At 40.6% G+C, this 17,602-nt stretch overlaps 1 protein-coding gene across 1 annotated transcript; it reads left to right on the top strand.

Annotated features, from left to right (window-relative positions):
- The first annotated feature begins 778 nt into the window (after window positions 1-778).
- grna (granulin a) lies at window positions 779-17,465 on the top strand. Its single transcript, XM_085157191.1, has 19 exons — window positions 779-897; window positions 1,532-1,672; window positions 2,502-2,639; window positions 2,742-2,870; window positions 4,861-4,942; window positions 5,035-5,141; window positions 5,273-5,426; window positions 5,536-5,619; window positions 8,208-8,305; window positions 8,559-8,795; window positions 8,995-9,231; window positions 10,409-10,645; window positions 10,898-11,134; window positions 11,322-11,558; window positions 11,758-11,994; window positions 12,780-13,085; window positions 15,153-15,389; window positions 15,493-15,750; window positions 16,716-17,465. The coding sequence occupies exons 2-19, from the start codon at window positions 1,532-1,534 to the stop codon at window positions 16,857-16,859; spliced, it is 3,300 nt and encodes a 1,099-aa protein (XP_085013317.1). The 5' UTR covers window positions 779-897; the 3' UTR covers window positions 16,860-17,465.
- The last annotated feature ends 137 nt before the right edge of the window (window positions 17,466-17,602 follow it).

The raw sequence follows: 17,602 nt of genomic DNA, 5'->3' as shown, positions 1-17,602 counted from the left end.
TTTAGGACAGCCAATAGCGATTTTCCTTACTGAGGAGTTGGCAACACTGGCGCCACCTGGAGGACCCATTGCACTTCGCTGACACATGGAAACCAGTTTTTCCGTTAGTCAGGCGTATCCTGAACAACGAAGCATCACACTTTACACAAGAAAAAACAGGGACATCCATTCATTACACTGTAATTAAAGTGCCGCGTTTAAATCCTCCCAGACGTTTACATTGATAAATAAACTGTAGTCAACATGATTTATGAAAGGGTTACAAAATAAAGACATGATCTATTTAGCATGACTTTGCTTTATTGTGTCTCCATTCTAATTAACCCGCTACTTTTTCTTTAGTTACAATATTTTGATAGAAGTGTTATGTTATAAGTTATATTGTGTGTTAGCTGCCCTCTTGGCCAAATGTCTCTTGAAAAGTAGATAGATAGATAGATAGATAGATAGATAGATAGATAGATAGATAGATAGATAGATAGATAGATAGACTAGTCACTTTTGCAAAAAGTGACTAGTCTATCTTTCGGGCAAATACCGGAAACTTTTTGGCAGCCAAACACTGTACCACACAAACAGCGTGATATCGTTAGCGATCCGTATTTTCTTATTAGTCACAGGCTCCTATTAATGGCTGCAAATCCTTAGTAAATAAATATGCTTCTTTGAAATTCTCAACTGTGCCTGTACTACGTTGTTTTATAAATATTAAAAAACGGATTCATTGAAGAGACAGGGCTGGCGTTAAAAGGTGTACAGCAACATTAAGGCACCTCCTCTCCCTCCTCTTTCGGGGTGTGTTCAAGACTGCAGGCTATCACTTGTGTCATTTTGTGGCGAGACTCTTGTGAAACACCTGCTCTCAACAGCCCTTCTGTTCATTTTTTTTCAATAAAGGTAAGAGCATCAAAAAGTTTATTTCGTCTATCATTGCATTTATGCATGTATCGGTGCGGACCTTTTTAAAAGCTGTTTTAAGTTTCACAGTCTGTGTATTTATCTTAGTGCAATATAAAGAGTTTAACTGTGTCGCTCAGAATTTTCCCTGAGAGGCTCGATTTTTAGGATAATTAAGGAATATAAACCAGACGAAAGTGAAAGTGGATTTATTTCATTTTAGACTGTGCATTTGTTTTGCTTATTCATATGACGATAAAAGAAACATCTTCAATAAAGTTGAACATCTGGAGGAAGAAGAAAACCACTGTTTTGTCAGAGACAGCATTTGAGCTCAGTGTTTAGACCCGGTTCATCAGTTTTATTTGACATTTTCCCTTTAAAACTCGAACCGAGCTGACCAGATCGCCGAGATTCGTTTTTTTTTTGGAGACAGACATAAGGAATATAACGAGACACCACTTGCATGACTGTCCGAGCATGGTTATCAAACTCTTTGTGACCTGATATAAGCAAGAATGTGTGCAGAATTTTAATGTACAAATATAATTTATCGTGGTGGTCAGTGAAAGAGAAAGCCCCCCTTCCGCCAGTTTCACTTTCCATTTGTGTGCCTTTTGCTTTCCCCCTCCAGATGCAGAAGTGGGTTGTGATCTGCTGGGCCGTCCTGGCTGTGGTTGGTGCTGATGTGTGTCCAGATGGAGGGCTATGTAAAGAAGGGGAAACCTGCTGCAACAGCCCAGCAAACGGTTACGGGTGTTGCCGATATGAAAACGTAAGGCCAGGTGTTATTATACCATCATGCAACTTGACAATGTAATTACATTTATTGTACTTGTTTTAATTGGCTTCCTTTTTGCAGTAAGAGTGGTGGGAACCCAACAGATATCCATTTGGGTTTATGTTCTGCTAGTAACTCATTTAAACCAAGTTTTGATCTATAGAAATCTCACAATCTCTAAAAACAAAACAAAAGAAAACAAATGTATAGAAACGTTTCTGAGAGACGCCAGACATCTACAATTATAATCAGAAGAAATGATTGCTGTTATTGATGAGTTGGTTTACTTAAAACCAGAATCAGACCTGTTGTAAATTATTTTGCTATACGACATTTGTTTAAATCAATAAAAATCTATTAGCTTTATATATTAGTATGAACCGTTTCATTCACACCAACTAAATGCATTCCTATAGACTAAAAACAGCTCAGCTTATTAGCCATCAAGTATGTAAATATTAAAGAGTAAAATGTGTAGCTTTCATGTCTTCATGGTAACTGGACAAAATTTTCTATAGATTTCTGTTTTAAAATAACTCCAAAAGTGCAAAAGGGAGGAATTCCATCCTAACCTATTGAGCAAAGCTGCAGTACGTCACCTTCAGTGTAGGTAAATTGTCCCTTTGTCTATAGTTAAATGTACATGTGAGATAACCCTTCACTTATACTTTAAAGTAAATATAATTATGCAGCGATACTATTCACCCTCAGCTGTGTTTTACTACTTTGAAATCCAGATAGAAGAACGTGCCGCTTTCCCTCAATGTGATAGCTGTTTCAAACTTTGGTAGTCAAAGTGTTTCTACTACTGCTGTCTCCTCAGGCTGAGTGCTGTGATGATCACATCCACTGCTGTCCAGCGGGCACAGTCTGTAATAAAGCCTTATCTGGCTGTATTAATACCACCCTGACCATCCCCTGGGTGAAAAGAACCCCTGCTGATCAGCCCAAAGTCTCTAAAGTAAGCGTCATCACATTGTTTTCTGTCACAAAGTCAGATTAAATAATCGTGGTGGATTAAAAGAAGTAATACTGTCCTTTTTCCCACCTTCTGACCACTCAGTCCTTCAGGATGATCAAGACATACGAGAGTCAGGAAGACGACAACATCTGCCCCGACCTGTCACGATGCCCTGCTGAGTATTGCTGTCTGAAGGGTTTGACGAAGTTTGGCTGCTGTCCTCTAACTCAGGTAAGCTAACCACCGCAAATAAGACGCGCTTCACATACTTAAGTAGCACTGAGTGGAAAAACAAAGTGAGTGATCACACTAATCTTTTATTTGTGGTTCATTCCTGTGAAGGAATCTTGAATCTAGGAGGGGATTTCCATACATACACACTGATCAACCACATGATCAAAACTCGTTATTCTAATATTGTGCAGCCAAAAGAGCTCTGATCAGAAGGGGTACTCACTCGGGGGTCTCTGAAAGTTTTCACTACCAGGACATTGGTGGCAGAGTTAGTCTGCAAATTTTTGGGTGACTGGTACATATCAGATTAATTTGCATATGATTACCAAGTACATCGCAACAAGATAGTTGTCTATTCACTTCACCTGTCAGTAGCTTTGATGTTTTGGATAACAGGTTCACGTATTTTGTCCCCTTGTCATATTTAGTTATTGTCATATTCGGTAGCATATTTATGTCCAGCATCATCTCACTTCCTTTAAAGCTCCCTGGTTGTTACTGTACTTTGGGTACGGCATGTTTAAACATCTTTCACTTCTGTTTTGCATCTTGAATCACACCACTATAACAAAGGTCGGTGCTGAACAACATAGTACAGTTTGGTAAAACTACACCTCCCTTCTCTTTGCTTTTCTAAAGAGTCACTCTAAATAAATCTTACTTTTTTTTTCCTACACTTTACAAACTGCATTTAAGCTGTTAACAACTCCACCTGCTGTTACAGAACATCCATTAGGAAAGCTATGGATATTTCCCTTACCCACCCCACAGGCTCTCGTGGGAAAAAGTAAAAAGATGTCTTCATGTCACTGGGTTACAGTAGGAAGTCGAATCTATTTAAACAACATGCACTTTAGAAGACTTTTGTTTATCACCTTGAGTCTTCTGTTTAAAGGGAAAGCTCTAACAGAAATTGGCTCAGATCTACAAATCCTTTTGTTATGTATGACCAATACTTCAGTATCTTTCACCAGCACCAACACAACAATTATTTATGTCTCGTCTCACTGTTTTTTTCTGCTTGTACTTAATTTTAATTTCAATTTAGGCCTTTATCTTTTTGAATTTCCAGATTTATAGCTAACAGTCTTTCAAGTGATAAACAGCAAAGTCCCTAACCATGTAATCGATGCCGTTAAAAAGACACTTGCACAGTGATAGAACTTACTTCCTCTCACATGAGGATCTTTCTTTGATGCTTTGTTTGCATAGCTGGTTGACCCACTAAGCTTCTACACTTTACCGAGGACATTCAGTGTGTTGGAATAGATTTTTGCTCTTGTTACAAGTTTAATGTAAACTTACCTGCCACTTAATTAGCTACACCTTCTAGCTTGGTCAAGCCCCTCATTTCAAAAAGCGAAACCTCCATGGCGCATAACGTGCTTGTTGTATAATTGCAGTCTCCTCATATAACAAGCACCTTTAGTTACTAACTAAATATTTTTTTTGCATCTTGAACTTTGCAAAGAGATGTTTCGCAGAGATTCTGGTACATTGACATGATAACATCATATTCCGATCCACGATGTGAACCTCCTGTTGCACCATATTCAAAAAGTGTTCTGTTGGACCCAGATTTATGACTGTGGAGATCTTTTGAGTGCATTGACCTCATTGTCATGTCAAGAAACTACGTTGAGCTGGTCTGAGCTTTGTGGTGTGGTGCATTAACCGGCTGGAGGCAGCCATCAGAAGTTAGGTATACTGCAGCCATACAAGGATGGACACGGTCAGCACACAGGCTGTGGAATTTAAAAGATATTCAGTCAGTATTAAATGCACCACGAAAACCTCCTCCAAACATCACACCACCACCAGCTTGAACCATTAATATATTAGTAGGATGGCAGCTGGTTGTTTGTTACTCTTTATTTAACACTGAACCTTTTTTCCTCTTTGAAATCTTTCATTTACTGCATGAAAAGATAAACAGTTCCAGTGCTTTTGTTTAATTCATAATTCTTGATTTCCTCACTGCTATCAGGGAATCTCCTGCCCCGATGGCAAACACTGCTGCCCCGAGGGCCACGACTGCAGCTCAGACAGCCGCGCCTGCATCAAAAAAGGTTCAACTTCCCCGCCAAAGTATCATAATTCAGTCGTATCACTATTCCTTTCCCCTGTTTTGAATTTTGATGTTCATGTGATATTGTTGCAGAGCTGGTGGTTACAGTTCTATGCAGCGATGGCATTTCAGAGTGCCCAGATGGTACCACCTGCTGTGAAACAAATGAAGGGAAATGGGCATGCTGTCCACTATCAAAGGTACAAAATGCTACTCCATACCATGAGTGAGATCATGAATGACAAAAAAGTCAAATTATGGTTTTGCATGTCCTGCAATGACGTCCAGTTATCGTGACTTAATGGTGTTTTATTATTTTCCATGTGAACAGGCCGTGTGCTGCGCTGACAAGATACACTGCTGCTCTGAAGGGACCACATGTGATGTCGAGCATTCAAAATGCATTGACTCTTCTACTAAGAAAGAGATGCCAATGTGGGCAAAGCTCCCTGCCAGAGTGAGAGCAGCTTGGGAAAACCAGAAAGGTCAGAAATTTTTCATTGACTGTTTTTCTGTTAAGCTTAGTTCCTTGTTCTCACTAAGTATTTGAAAGTGTGTGTGTTTATCTTGATCTTTGTGTTTTTCTGTTCCCAGAAGAAGTGCCAGTTGAAGCAATGAATAACACAGGAACAGAAAACTCCCCCAAAGTCACCACAGCCAATCTGCTTCCTCCATCTGGTAAGACAGTAAATGTGTCATCAGTTGCTAAGGCAGCTGCAGGTGAGACTATCCCCATGTAACAAATAATGTAGAACAATGAGAAATGAAAAAGCACATGATTTATCACAAGACACATAAAGGTGATTCCATCTCAAGTTTCAACATCTGAAATGACTGCTGAGAATTTTAAGCTTCGTATGTCAAATGCTTTACAAGATATTATTTTTTAAAAGTTGGTCCACTGAATCACTTTCGGGCCATTTTTTTGGCATTGTCGGTTTTTAGGTGTGCCAGTGCGTGCATGACTAATGGTTCAGATAAAAAAAAAATTCTCTTACCAGTTTTATTATTTCCTGGTAATGACAAGACAAATCTGGTGCTGATAGGCAGGTCTATCCAGCTATAATTAAATGTTGCAACACCCCGTCTTCAAAGAATGTTTTTGATCGGTGGCAGTTTTTCCCTTACCAAGCCTGCTACCTATTACAACATATTTATAATGCTTGTTCAGAAACATCACTGTAACTCATGAAAAACATGTCAAAATATTACAATGCAGGCAGCCCAGTTTTAACTTTTAATATGATATTAAAGGTAAAAGGGGGAGCCGCTGCAACTTCAGACCCACTCTGAAATCAGTGGAAGCATTTTGGTGGGACAAGCCGGAATGTTAAGAACAAATAACGCACAGATACCTGCTAAGTAGCGTGCGAATAGAATTTTACACTTTTTGGATGTGCTGTTACTACAAATAACCACACAGAAAGCCACATTTTTTTATTTTTATGTGTCAATTATTGTGCGTATTAAAAGAAGAAAAACAACTTTGTATGGCAAGTACGGTCAAGAGGTCCAGTTCTGTGAATCAACAGTTTAGCAGTCCTGTCTGCATTCACCAGTCACTCAAATCAGCCACAGCCTAACTTTAAGTTTCAATAAACAATAAATAATCTAAACTCTTGAGCTGAAGCTGTTATAGCTGCAGATGGTGGGCCGACATCATATTACAACAGGATGTCAGGATGTCACTGAAGGTTCATATGCGTGTGAAGAGAGATGAGTGAATACTTTTGGCAATATACATCATTGGTTCTGCCGTTAGTCCAATATGCATTTTCAATTCAAATATATATTTTTAATGTGATGATTTTTGTTGCAATGTCATGGAACAAAAAAACACCGAGGCTGAGGGGCAGAAACCTGATGCACCACATGGTTTGTTTGACAGAACAAACTTGACAGTCAACCTTTTAAAGTACTTGGAAAAAGAAGAAGTTTTGTTTTTAAAGAATGGCTTTTGTAGCGTGACATCTAAATTGTTCCAGTAACTGTGACTGTATTGGTAAATACTTCCTCATATAACACAGACTGCTCCAAACTGACTCTGATTTGGCTACAAGAGAAAGGAATAGTGGTGAATGCAGCTGTCTTAATACAACAGTGCTTTTGCCTGCATTACGTCTGCCCAAAACAGCTCTGTTCCTCCTCAATTCCTGCCAACTATAAATGAGTTATATCTTTATTTAGACAGGAATTATTTATCTTTCCTCCATGAGCCAATCAAATGTGTTTTGTGCAGCGAGCATGGCAGGACACACATCTCTGATTAGCTTTAACTTTGGTGCATCTTCTTCATTCTCATATTTCCACTATTTGGTCTGAATTCAATGTCATCATTACATCTCTATCATGGTACAACACAAATGACCGTATTGGAGTCATTTGGACAGTTGCCCCTTGTGACTTAAAGCAGGCTTCTTTAGACCAAGGCAGTTATTCAATTAAGTTAAAGTTTTAGTACAGTTTTATTTATATAGCACCGATTCAAAACAAAAGTCGCCTCACTGTTAGTGAGAAAACTCCAGTTATCAGACAATCCCCTGTGAGGAGCAGAAGAGCCACCTGAACCAGCTCGAACTATAAGCTTTATTAAAAGAAATGTTTTAACAGTAAACACGGTGTCTGCCCCCTCAATCCAAACTGGGAGCCAGAATTTGCTGGCTCCCAGTCTACTTCGAAAAACCCTACGAACCACAAGTAAACCTGCAGCCCGAAAGTGAAATGCACTATTGGGATAATATGGTTTTATGAGGTGTGGATAACATATGACAGGCCCTGATCATTCAAGACTTCAGTATTTCAGGAGGAACATTTTATATTTAATTTGCAGTCGTGTAATTGTTTTAGTCTTTTATTTAAATAAAATTAAAGTGTTTGCAGTTTTGAGTTTATGAATTCTTAGTCACAGAATGGATGTCTTTACTGACAGGTATTTAAGTAAAACAAAAATATTTAAAGACGTGTCCCTGGTCTGTGGTAAATTATACTAGTTTTTATGTTATATTCATTTTTTACTGTCGCAACTCAGAAATAATATTTAATTGATTGGGACGTCTTCATTTTCTTTAATTTTGTTCGTGTTATTGTTATTGTCGTCAATTCCAAATTTGACAAAATCTCATGATTATCTCACTGGTTGTTCTTATCACTTATCAAATGGTTCATGAGGATGATTATTACATTCAGTCAGTGGAAATGAGGGCTCACAACGATGGCAGTCATGAAACATTAGTGGATTTATTTTTTTCTCAATGTCTTTTCTCCAGCAAACGATGTTCCATGTGACGATACATCAGCCTGTCCTGATGGCACCACCTGCTGTAAAACCAAAGAAGGTGGCTGGGCCTGCTGTCCAATGCCAGAGGTACAGTATTACCATCTATACATCCATAGTCTTAAACACTTGTCCACTTCATGGATGAGGGAATGGCTTGAACCTATCCTGGCTCTCATGGGATGGGATAAGGGGCAGATTACACCTTGGATAGGTCTCCTGTCTATTGCAGGGCTAACACATACCACACAGCCTCGTCTCACATGTATTTCAAAGTTCCTATTTATATATGTAACTACTTGTAGTTTAAGCTGTTTTTTTTATCCTGTAATTTCATTTCCAGGCTGTTTGTTGTGAAGACTTCATACACTGTTGTCCCAAAGGGAAGAAATGTAACTTGGAGGCTCAAACCTGTGAGGACGGCCTGACGTCTGTGCCCTGGGCCAAGAAGGTTCCTGCAATCATAAAGCAGAAGGTAGAGGTGAAGGATGTTCCATGTGACGATACATCAGCCTGTCCTGATGGCACCACCTGCTGTAAAACCAAAGAAGGTGGCTGGGCCTGCTGTCCAATGCCAGAGGTACAGTATTACCATCTATCTGTCCATTTTCTTAAATGCTTGTCAATTTCAGGGTTGGCGGGGAGACCGGAGGGCAGGATGAACACATATTACACAGCTTGTCTGCCATTTATTTAGACATTTCTGTTTAAATGTATAATTACTTGCAGTTTAAGGTCATTTTAGTATATTTATGGTGTTCTGTTTGCCCTAATTCCAGGCTGTTTGTTGTGAAGACTTCATACACTGTTGTCCCAAAGGGAAGAAATGTAACTTGGAGGCTCAAACCTGTGAAGACGGCCTGATCTCTGTGCCCTGGGCCAAGAAGGTTCCTGCAATCATAAAGCAGAAGGTAGAGGTGAAGGATGTTCCATGTGACGATACATCAGCCTGTCCTGATGGCACCACCTGCTGTAAAACCAAAGAAGGTGGCTGGGCCTGCTGTCCAATGCCAGAGGTACAGTATTCCCATCTATTTATTTGTCTTGATGCATGCCTAATCATGCAGGTACCGTCAAGTGGTCTTAAAGGTACACCCTGTTGATGTATCTTCGGTACACTATACAGACTTGGTGTAGATTCCCCGGGCATAGCCTGTGGCATGAGGTCCGGTCAATAGTATTGCCTTGTTGTAACTGCTTCAGACAATCTATCACCCTCGTAATGGGAAGGTGGCTAAGGAAAGCTCCAGCCAATCCAGGAGAGAAGGACAACTGGTTGCCTAAGCAAAATCCTTAGTGATCCCTTACATGTCAGGAGGATCGTAACTGTTGAAACAAATTTTTTCTAAACGCCCGACTCTGTGGCTTTAAAACCCCAAAACACAGTGGACCAAAATTGGCCCACCCCAAGGATCAGGTCCCCCGACACAAACAGAATAATTTAGTGTATGCTGTTAGGTGACAGGGGGATTGTCATGATTTATACCATGGGGGAACCCAAACAACCTATGGCGAAACCGATGGCACAACACAGAAGTGCTAACTCGTCAGGCCAGGACTCCGCAGTCTATTTACACCTATAGGTCAATGGACACTCTTTCAATGATGAGAATGTACACATCCTGGACAGTGAGGGACACTCGTTTAAGCAGAGATTCAAGGAGGCTATTAGGGTGAAAAGGGAAAGACCATCTCTGAATCGAGGGGGAGGTCTAAGGGTACATCTTTCACCATCGTACAATGCTGTGATTACAGCCTTCCCCAACTCTCTGTGACTGGAGTGGTTGTTAATCAATAGTCATGACAATTTGCATAGAAACGATCAAGGAACTGACCTCAGAGCCCATTGTTCATTCAGTGGGCTAGTTTCAGACATTGTGCAAATGTACTGTTTATAAGGTTGGGGAAACCTGCAGTCAGCTGAGACCGAAGAAGTCACTTGGATGAGTGATGAAATGTTTCTCCCACTGAAAACACTACGTCCAGATGAGCAGAATCAAACTTTTGGGGCAGCTATTAATTCATTTGCCTAACTGCTTTACTTTGTCAGGCTTGAAGGGGAAAAGGCAGAGGCGAGGACAGGGCATAAGCATACACCACAGCCTCGTCTGATATTTATTTAACAGTTTCTGTTTAACATTTCAGGTGTTTTTAGTATATTGACACCTTTCTGTGCTGTCATTTTGTTTCCAGGCTGTTTGTTGTGAAGACTTCATACACTGTTGTCCCAAAGGGAAGAAATGTAACTTGGAGGCTCAAACCTGTGAAGACGGCCTGATCTCTGTGCCCTGGGCCAAGAAGGTTCCTGCAATCATAAAGCAGAAGGTAGAGGTGAAGGATGTTCCATGTGACGATACATCAGCCTGTCCTGATGGCACCACCTGCTGTAAAACCCAGGAAGGTGGCTGGGCCTGCTGTCCAATGCCAGAGGTACAGTATTACCATCTATCCGTCCATATTCGTAAACACTTGTCCACTTCATGGATGAGGGAATGGCTTGAACCTATCCTGGCTCTCATGGGATGGGATAAGGGGCAGATTACACCTTGGATAGGTCTCCTGTCTATTGCAGGGCTAACACATACCACACAGCCTCGTCTCACGTGTATTTCAAAGTTCCTATTTATATATGTAACTACTTGTAGTTTAAGCTGTTTTTTTATCTTGTAATTTCATTTCCAGGCTGTTTGTTGTGAAGACTTCATACACTGTTGTCCCAAAGGGAAGAAATGTAACTTGGAGGCTCAAACCTGTGAAGACGGCCTGATCTCTGTGCCCTGGGCCAAGAAGGTTCCTGCAATCATAAAGCAGAAGGTAGAGGTGAAGGATGTTCCATGTGACGATACATCAGCCTGTCCTGATGGCACCACCTGCTGTAAAACCCAAGAAGGTGGCTGGGCCTGCTGTCCAATGCCAGAGGTACAGTATTACCATCTATCTGTCCATTTTCTTAAATGCTTGTCAATTTCAGGGTTGGCGGGAAAAGGTAGGCAGGATGAACACATATTACACAGCTTGTCTGCCATTTATTTAGACATTACTGTTTAAATGTATAATTACTTGCAGTTTAAGGTAATTTTAGTATATTTGTTTGCCCTAATTCCAGGCTGTTTGTTGTGAAGACTTCATACACTGTTGTCCAAAGGGGAAGAAATGTAACTTGGAGGCTCAAACCTGTGAAGACGGCCTGACGTCTGTGCCCTGGGCCAAGAAGGTTCCTGCAATCATAAAGCAGAAGGTAGAGGTGAAGGATGTTCCATGTGACGATACATCAGCCTGTCCTGATGGCACCACCTGCTGTAAAACCAAAGAAGGTGGCTGGGCCTGCTGTCCATTGCCAGAGGTACAGTATTACCATCTATCTGTCCATTTTCTTAAATGCTTGTCAATTTCAGGGTTGGCGGGGAGAGGGGAGGGCAGGATGAACACATATTACACAGCTTGTCTGCCATTTATTTAGACATTTCTGTTTAAATGTATAATTACTTGCAGTTTAAGGTCATTTTAGTATATTTATGGTGTTCTGTTTGCCCTATTTCCAGGCTGTTTGCTGTGAAGACTTCATACACTGTTGTCCCAAAGGGAAGAAATGTAACTTGGAGGCTCAAACCTGTGAAGACGGACTGACGTCTGTGCCCTGGGCCAAGAAGGTTCCTGCAATCATAAAGCAAAAGGCAGAGGAGAAGAAAGTTCCTTGTGATCACACAGCAGCCTGTCCTGATAACACCACCTGCTGTAAAACCAAAGAAGGTCGCTGGGCCTGCTGTCCAATGCCAGAGGTTAGCATTGGACTGAAATCAGTTTTTAGACCACATTTCTCAAAAGTACTTTATTAACACACACAGAATGTCAAATTTACACCAAACAGAAAACTGTTGGTAACCTAGTTCCCTCACTCTGGATGGCTGCATGCAGCTATCACCAGGAACCTGTTAGTTAAAGGAGCTTAAACTTCGTGCTGTATGTCCTGCATCTTTTACAAAAACTGGAGACCACTTAAGTATCATATTGATGAGGTAAAAGTTGACTTACAGTGACAAAGCTACCAATACATGCCTAAGCATGTTGCTGGCTAAGTTACAGCTAGTAAAGCGAGTATTCTTTACACCACCACGGTGACACGGTGGTTTCGTGGTTAACATTTTTGTCTCACAGCAAGAAGTGATGTAGATAAAGCGTACAGAAAATAAAGAGTCTGTGGTTAAAAATGTGACTTGTTAAGAGTGTAAAATTACTCTGAGGTCAGTAAGACTGGACAAGTGCGTTGTAACGGTGCGTGTGTTACATGATTTACTGCTGCACCCACTTTACTTAAAAACAAAAGAAAGTTCTGTGACTGCACTAACCCTTGTCTTTGCTAGCCTCTGCACAGACACAGTCAGTTTGTTTGTGCAGTGCCTGACAAAAAATAAAAGCAGAAATATCAAATAGTATCTTTAATCTACATTGCATTTAACCTGTTTTATTTTTGTCAACATTGCTTTGCCAAGCATTGTCAGGCTTCTGTTTGTATTTGAACTTGACTATCTGTAACTGACTGCACTTTTGTCTTTTTGCATAAAAGGCGGTCTGCTGCGACGATCACGAACACTGCTGCCCGAGCGGCACCACCTGTGACACGACCTCCGTGTCTTGCAGTGGCCCATCAGGCTCAACTCCCATGCTACAGAAGGTACCTGCGTGCACTACTGAAGCACCTACTACTGTGCAGCCTACAACTGAGAGTCCAACAACAAGCTCTAAAGCGGAGGAGGAGGACAAAAAAGAAGAAGGCATGATCAACTGTGATGCCCACACCAGCTGCCCTCAGTCGACCACCTGCTGCTACATGAAGAATTTTGAAAAGTGGGGCTGCTGTCCGCTGCCTGAGGTGAGCTCTGCTTTTTCACATGCATCACTGACCTCCAGTGTCTCCTCCATCTGTTATTAAACATCAATATGCAGCAGCCCAGCGCATATTTGTCACAGTTTAATTTCATAATGACAGGAGGACATATAGAAATCTTATCTTAATAAGGTCTTGTTCTCGTCCATCTTTTCTAAAATGGTTGCTTCTATTGGCAGCCATTGGAAAAGTCAACATTAACGTCACTATTACTATTACTTTGCATCCTAACAACCCTTACACGTATGTGTCACATCGATGAGTCATACTCCCACTCCTGATATAAACGGCGGTTTTGGAAGAGAATGCAAATTTGTAATTTTTTTCACACAACACAATTGAGGCAGTTGATGTTTACTATGATTACCAGCCAGTCCACAAACACCAGTCAAACATATTGCTTGAATAAGTTGTGCAGTACAGCACAGTTTCATTTGCAAAGCTGTTGTCATTTAATCCTCCAATATGTAAAGAAATGCTGATCTTCACTAACTCTACACTAACACACTGTCAGTTATTACACACCTGGGCTGTCAGTAACATTTCCCATGTTTTGAAAAAAAGCTTATTTTTACACCACAGTGGTTTTGTCTTTTGTGTAGCTGATTTATTTAATTTATTTATTTGTCCTTCTACAATACAAGAAAGAGAAAAATCCAGTACAAGAAAATAAGATAAGTGTCATGTTTTGGCTGTGTCCAGGCAGGAAAAGGACCCAAACGCAAAACTCACCACACCGGAATTAAACTCAAAAAGCTGCTTTATTGCAGAAGGGCACAAAAAATATAACTAAACTAAACTGGGACATGGATAACTGACGCACAGGGACCCACAGCCATGAGGGAGACTACCACACTGACAAAGAGAAACACAGGGCTTAAATACACAGAGGGATAACGAGGGAATGAGACACAGAAGGAGAGCACAGCTGGGAGTAATCAGGCTGGATGAGACAAGGGAAGCAAAACTAGAAACACTCACATGAGACGTGGACCTTCAAAGTAAAACAGGAAATACACTGACTGAACTCAAAACATGTAAACTTAACAGCAACTGAGACAGAACATAGGGAGCTGAAACATGGGACAGAAAGGCAAGGTAGACACAACATGAACATAACGACGCCCACAGGGAAAGAGCAAAACAGCGCACCGAAACACAGGACCTCTTTCAAAATAAAATAGGAAACAATGAAAGACTGACACGACTACATGAACTTGACAACATAAGAAACAGACATGAAACATATGAAGGATAAGGGAGACTTAACACAAGGGTTGAAAACACAAGGGGAATAGAATAAGCAAATGAACATAGAAATCTAATGAGCTTAAACATACACTATAAACATCAAAATGAACTAAAACTCAAAACGCTTGGTCATAAGACCCAGGATCGTGACAATAAGTTTAGATCATTTTAAAAGCCAACCTCTTTTAGGACCTGGCAAGATTCAAAACATACTGAAGAAGTCGCAAGAGATCTTAAAAGAGGATTAGATAGTTTATTTTAGACCATGTGGTGTGAGATATGTGTGTGAGTGTGTGTGTGGAGGGGGCGGGGGAACCACACAGATCACCAAGCACTTTTTAGGCCGGCTGCAATTTCTCATTTCTAAAACTTCCTTTGAAGCTTATGAAAGAAAAACCTGCCGCCCACACTGCAGTCACGGGAGATGTTAACTGTGACTGAATGTCACCTGTTCATCAAGCCCCAAAAAAAGCATAACTAGACATCATCTTTAGCCCTAATTTGCATGGTGATATCCTGTTTTTCTGTTTCACATCTTTTCTCATATTCCTGTTGAGAACTGCCGACTTTACCAGCTTACAGGCCACAGTCACTCCAATGAACTCGAATGAACTTTCTTTTGGTTGCCACTCTGAATTTATAATAGTCATTTATAAACTGAAGTGTCTTTAAGTTTCTAGAATAGAATTTCAGCATCTTCTTCAGACTCTCTATAACCTTTATATACACCAATAAAAAAAGAAGTGAAACAGCAGAATTGATGATGTGAAAGCCACCGCTCATGCTTTCACTTCTCCCCAGGCGGTGTGCTGTGAGGATGGGAGTCACTGCTGTCCTAACCAGTATAAATGTGACAATAGCCACACGTCCTGCATAAAAGGGGAAGTGGTGATTCCATGGTACACCAAGATTCCAGCCATTACCAGCGACGAGGCCGAGCTATACTCTGTCCAGTGCGAAGGTGCAAGCCAGTGTCCTGAACAAACCAGCTGCTGCAAGCTGTTCACAGGCGAGTGGGGCTGCTGTCCACTCAAAAATGTGAGTGCATGAAAATATCATATACTCAGGTAGCCATCTCATCAGGTCAGGCTTTGCCTATGCAAACTGGGGAGTATAATTTGCACCAACTATGTATCTGCAGGCTGTTTGCTGTCCGGATAAGGAGCACTGTTGCCCGCAAGGTTACACCTGTGACATCTTATCCAGATCCTGCCAGAAGCTCATCATGATGCAGCTGGAGAGAGTCCCACTGACACCGGTGTATCTACTTGAGCCTCAACCCCAGCTCAGCCCAACAAAGCACAAAGACATCAAGTGCGATGAACAGACCAATTGTGGGCATGATGAAACTTGCTGCAGGACTTCTGCCACTTCCTGGGGCTGCTGTCCATCTTCTAACGTATGATTTACAGAAATTAGTCCTGCTTCCTTCCTCCTGCTTTATGTTAACTGTCAGGGAGAGCTGAGAACTGTCAGTAAGCCAAGGGCTCCAAAATTTTTCATATGCTTACCTCAGAAAAGGGAGGCTGCGCCTCTTGACTGCCTTCAGGCTCAGTGCTATTTTGAGATCACTCCTGGAAAGTCCAGTTTTAGGTCAGCAGATGAAAGTAATTTTATTTTACAGCCACAGTAGTATTTCCTCATTTTGTACTATATACAGCAGGGGTAGGCAACTCCAGACCTCGAGTGCCGGTGTCCTGCAGGTTTTAGATCGCACCCTGGCTTAACACACCTGAATCAAATGATTAGTTCATTACCAGGCCTCTGGAGAACTTCAAGAAATGCTGAGGAGTCATTTAGCCCTTTAAATCAGCTGGGATGGATCATGGACACATCTAAAACCTCCAGGACACCGGCACTCGAGGCCTGGAGTTGCCTACCCCTGATATACAGTAATTCCCTAGATTTCAGTTCCATCCTTCAGTGAAATTATAACCCTTTACACAGTTAGGTTAACTTTTACCAGACTGCAAACTCGACCCTTTTACCCTCTAATTAGTTTGTAAACATATATTCCACTGCTCGAGATTCAACATGAGCTCCATTGTAAACAGATTAGTAGGTTAAACCACTGTTGACATGAATAGGTTTTAAACTAATATGTTGTATAAATATGTAGGCCTCTAAACAGCCATAAGGAGAACTTTGCTACTTAAAAAAATAGTGTTGTTACTGTTGTGTTTTCATGTAATACTAAAAGGCAAATCTGTACTTACATTGCAGCATCTTTTTAAATTAAAATGCCTTATAAAGCATCACAACGGCTGAATTTTGAGGTTTTGTGCCAATAAAAAGGGAGCGTGTATGAGTTAAGTTAACCATTCAGTTTTTTTACAGACTTTCCTCCCTCTGTCCTCCCTCTAGGCGGTGTGCTGCAGCAACATGAAGCACTGCTGCCCGACCGGGTACACCTGTACGGAAGAAGGCTCCTGCATCCAGAACTCCAAGCTTTACTGGCCCAACTGGCACGTGTTCCTCGCCAACAAAAAAAGAGCCCTAATTGTGTGAAAACACCACCTCTAAACTGTTACTAGTTTTAGTTTTTGCATATAACGCACTAATGGAGAAAGAATTCTACGTTAATTTCAAAATGCTTTGTTTTTAAATGACACTTTGAAAACGATTTGAACCTCAGTTGCTAAGATGTTTGCAATCTTGAAGTTGAACATTTATTATCTGAATGCACCTAATTATATAGATGACCGTGTGACTAATGTATTTAAGGAGTTATTTTTGTTATTCCAAACACACTCAGTTTGTCACTTGAAACTCCATCCACAATAGAAGACAATCGAAACACTCCACTTGTCAGTCATCTGTTTCTTTAAGACTTGCTGCAGCTGCCTTCTGTTGAAAAGGTTATTTCTTTATCAATAATAGTCAATCAGTCAAAACCTGATTCAATATCTTTCATCATTCTGAACATTCAGTCTGATCATTTAATGATTTTGTGGTGTAATTACTCATTAAATCTTGGGTTCATAATTTTGTGCATTGGATTAGTAATCTGTGTTAATGAGGCAAAGGTGAAGAAATTCATGCTTGGGTCATCTTACCCTGTCAAAGTGTCACATTATCCATTAAATCAATAAAAAAGAAGTGACATTATTAAAAGTTGTCCAGTCACTTATTGTGGTTTATTAGAAAGGGCTGTGACAAAAGAAAATGCAGTTTATCAATGCTGTTATATTTAGTTTTATATTTATTTTACAGTGCCAATGTCTGCTATAAATAACATTATAATATATATT

The sequence above is a fragment of the Neolamprologus multifasciatus genome, chromosome 4 (assembly GCF_963576455.1).
Source record: "Neolamprologus multifasciatus chromosome 4, fNeoMul1.2, whole genome shotgun sequence".
Lineage (NCBI taxonomy): Eukaryota > Metazoa > Chordata > Actinopteri > Cichliformes > Cichlidae > Neolamprologus > Neolamprologus multifasciatus.
This window is presented reverse-complemented; position numbering and strand designations above follow the sequence as displayed.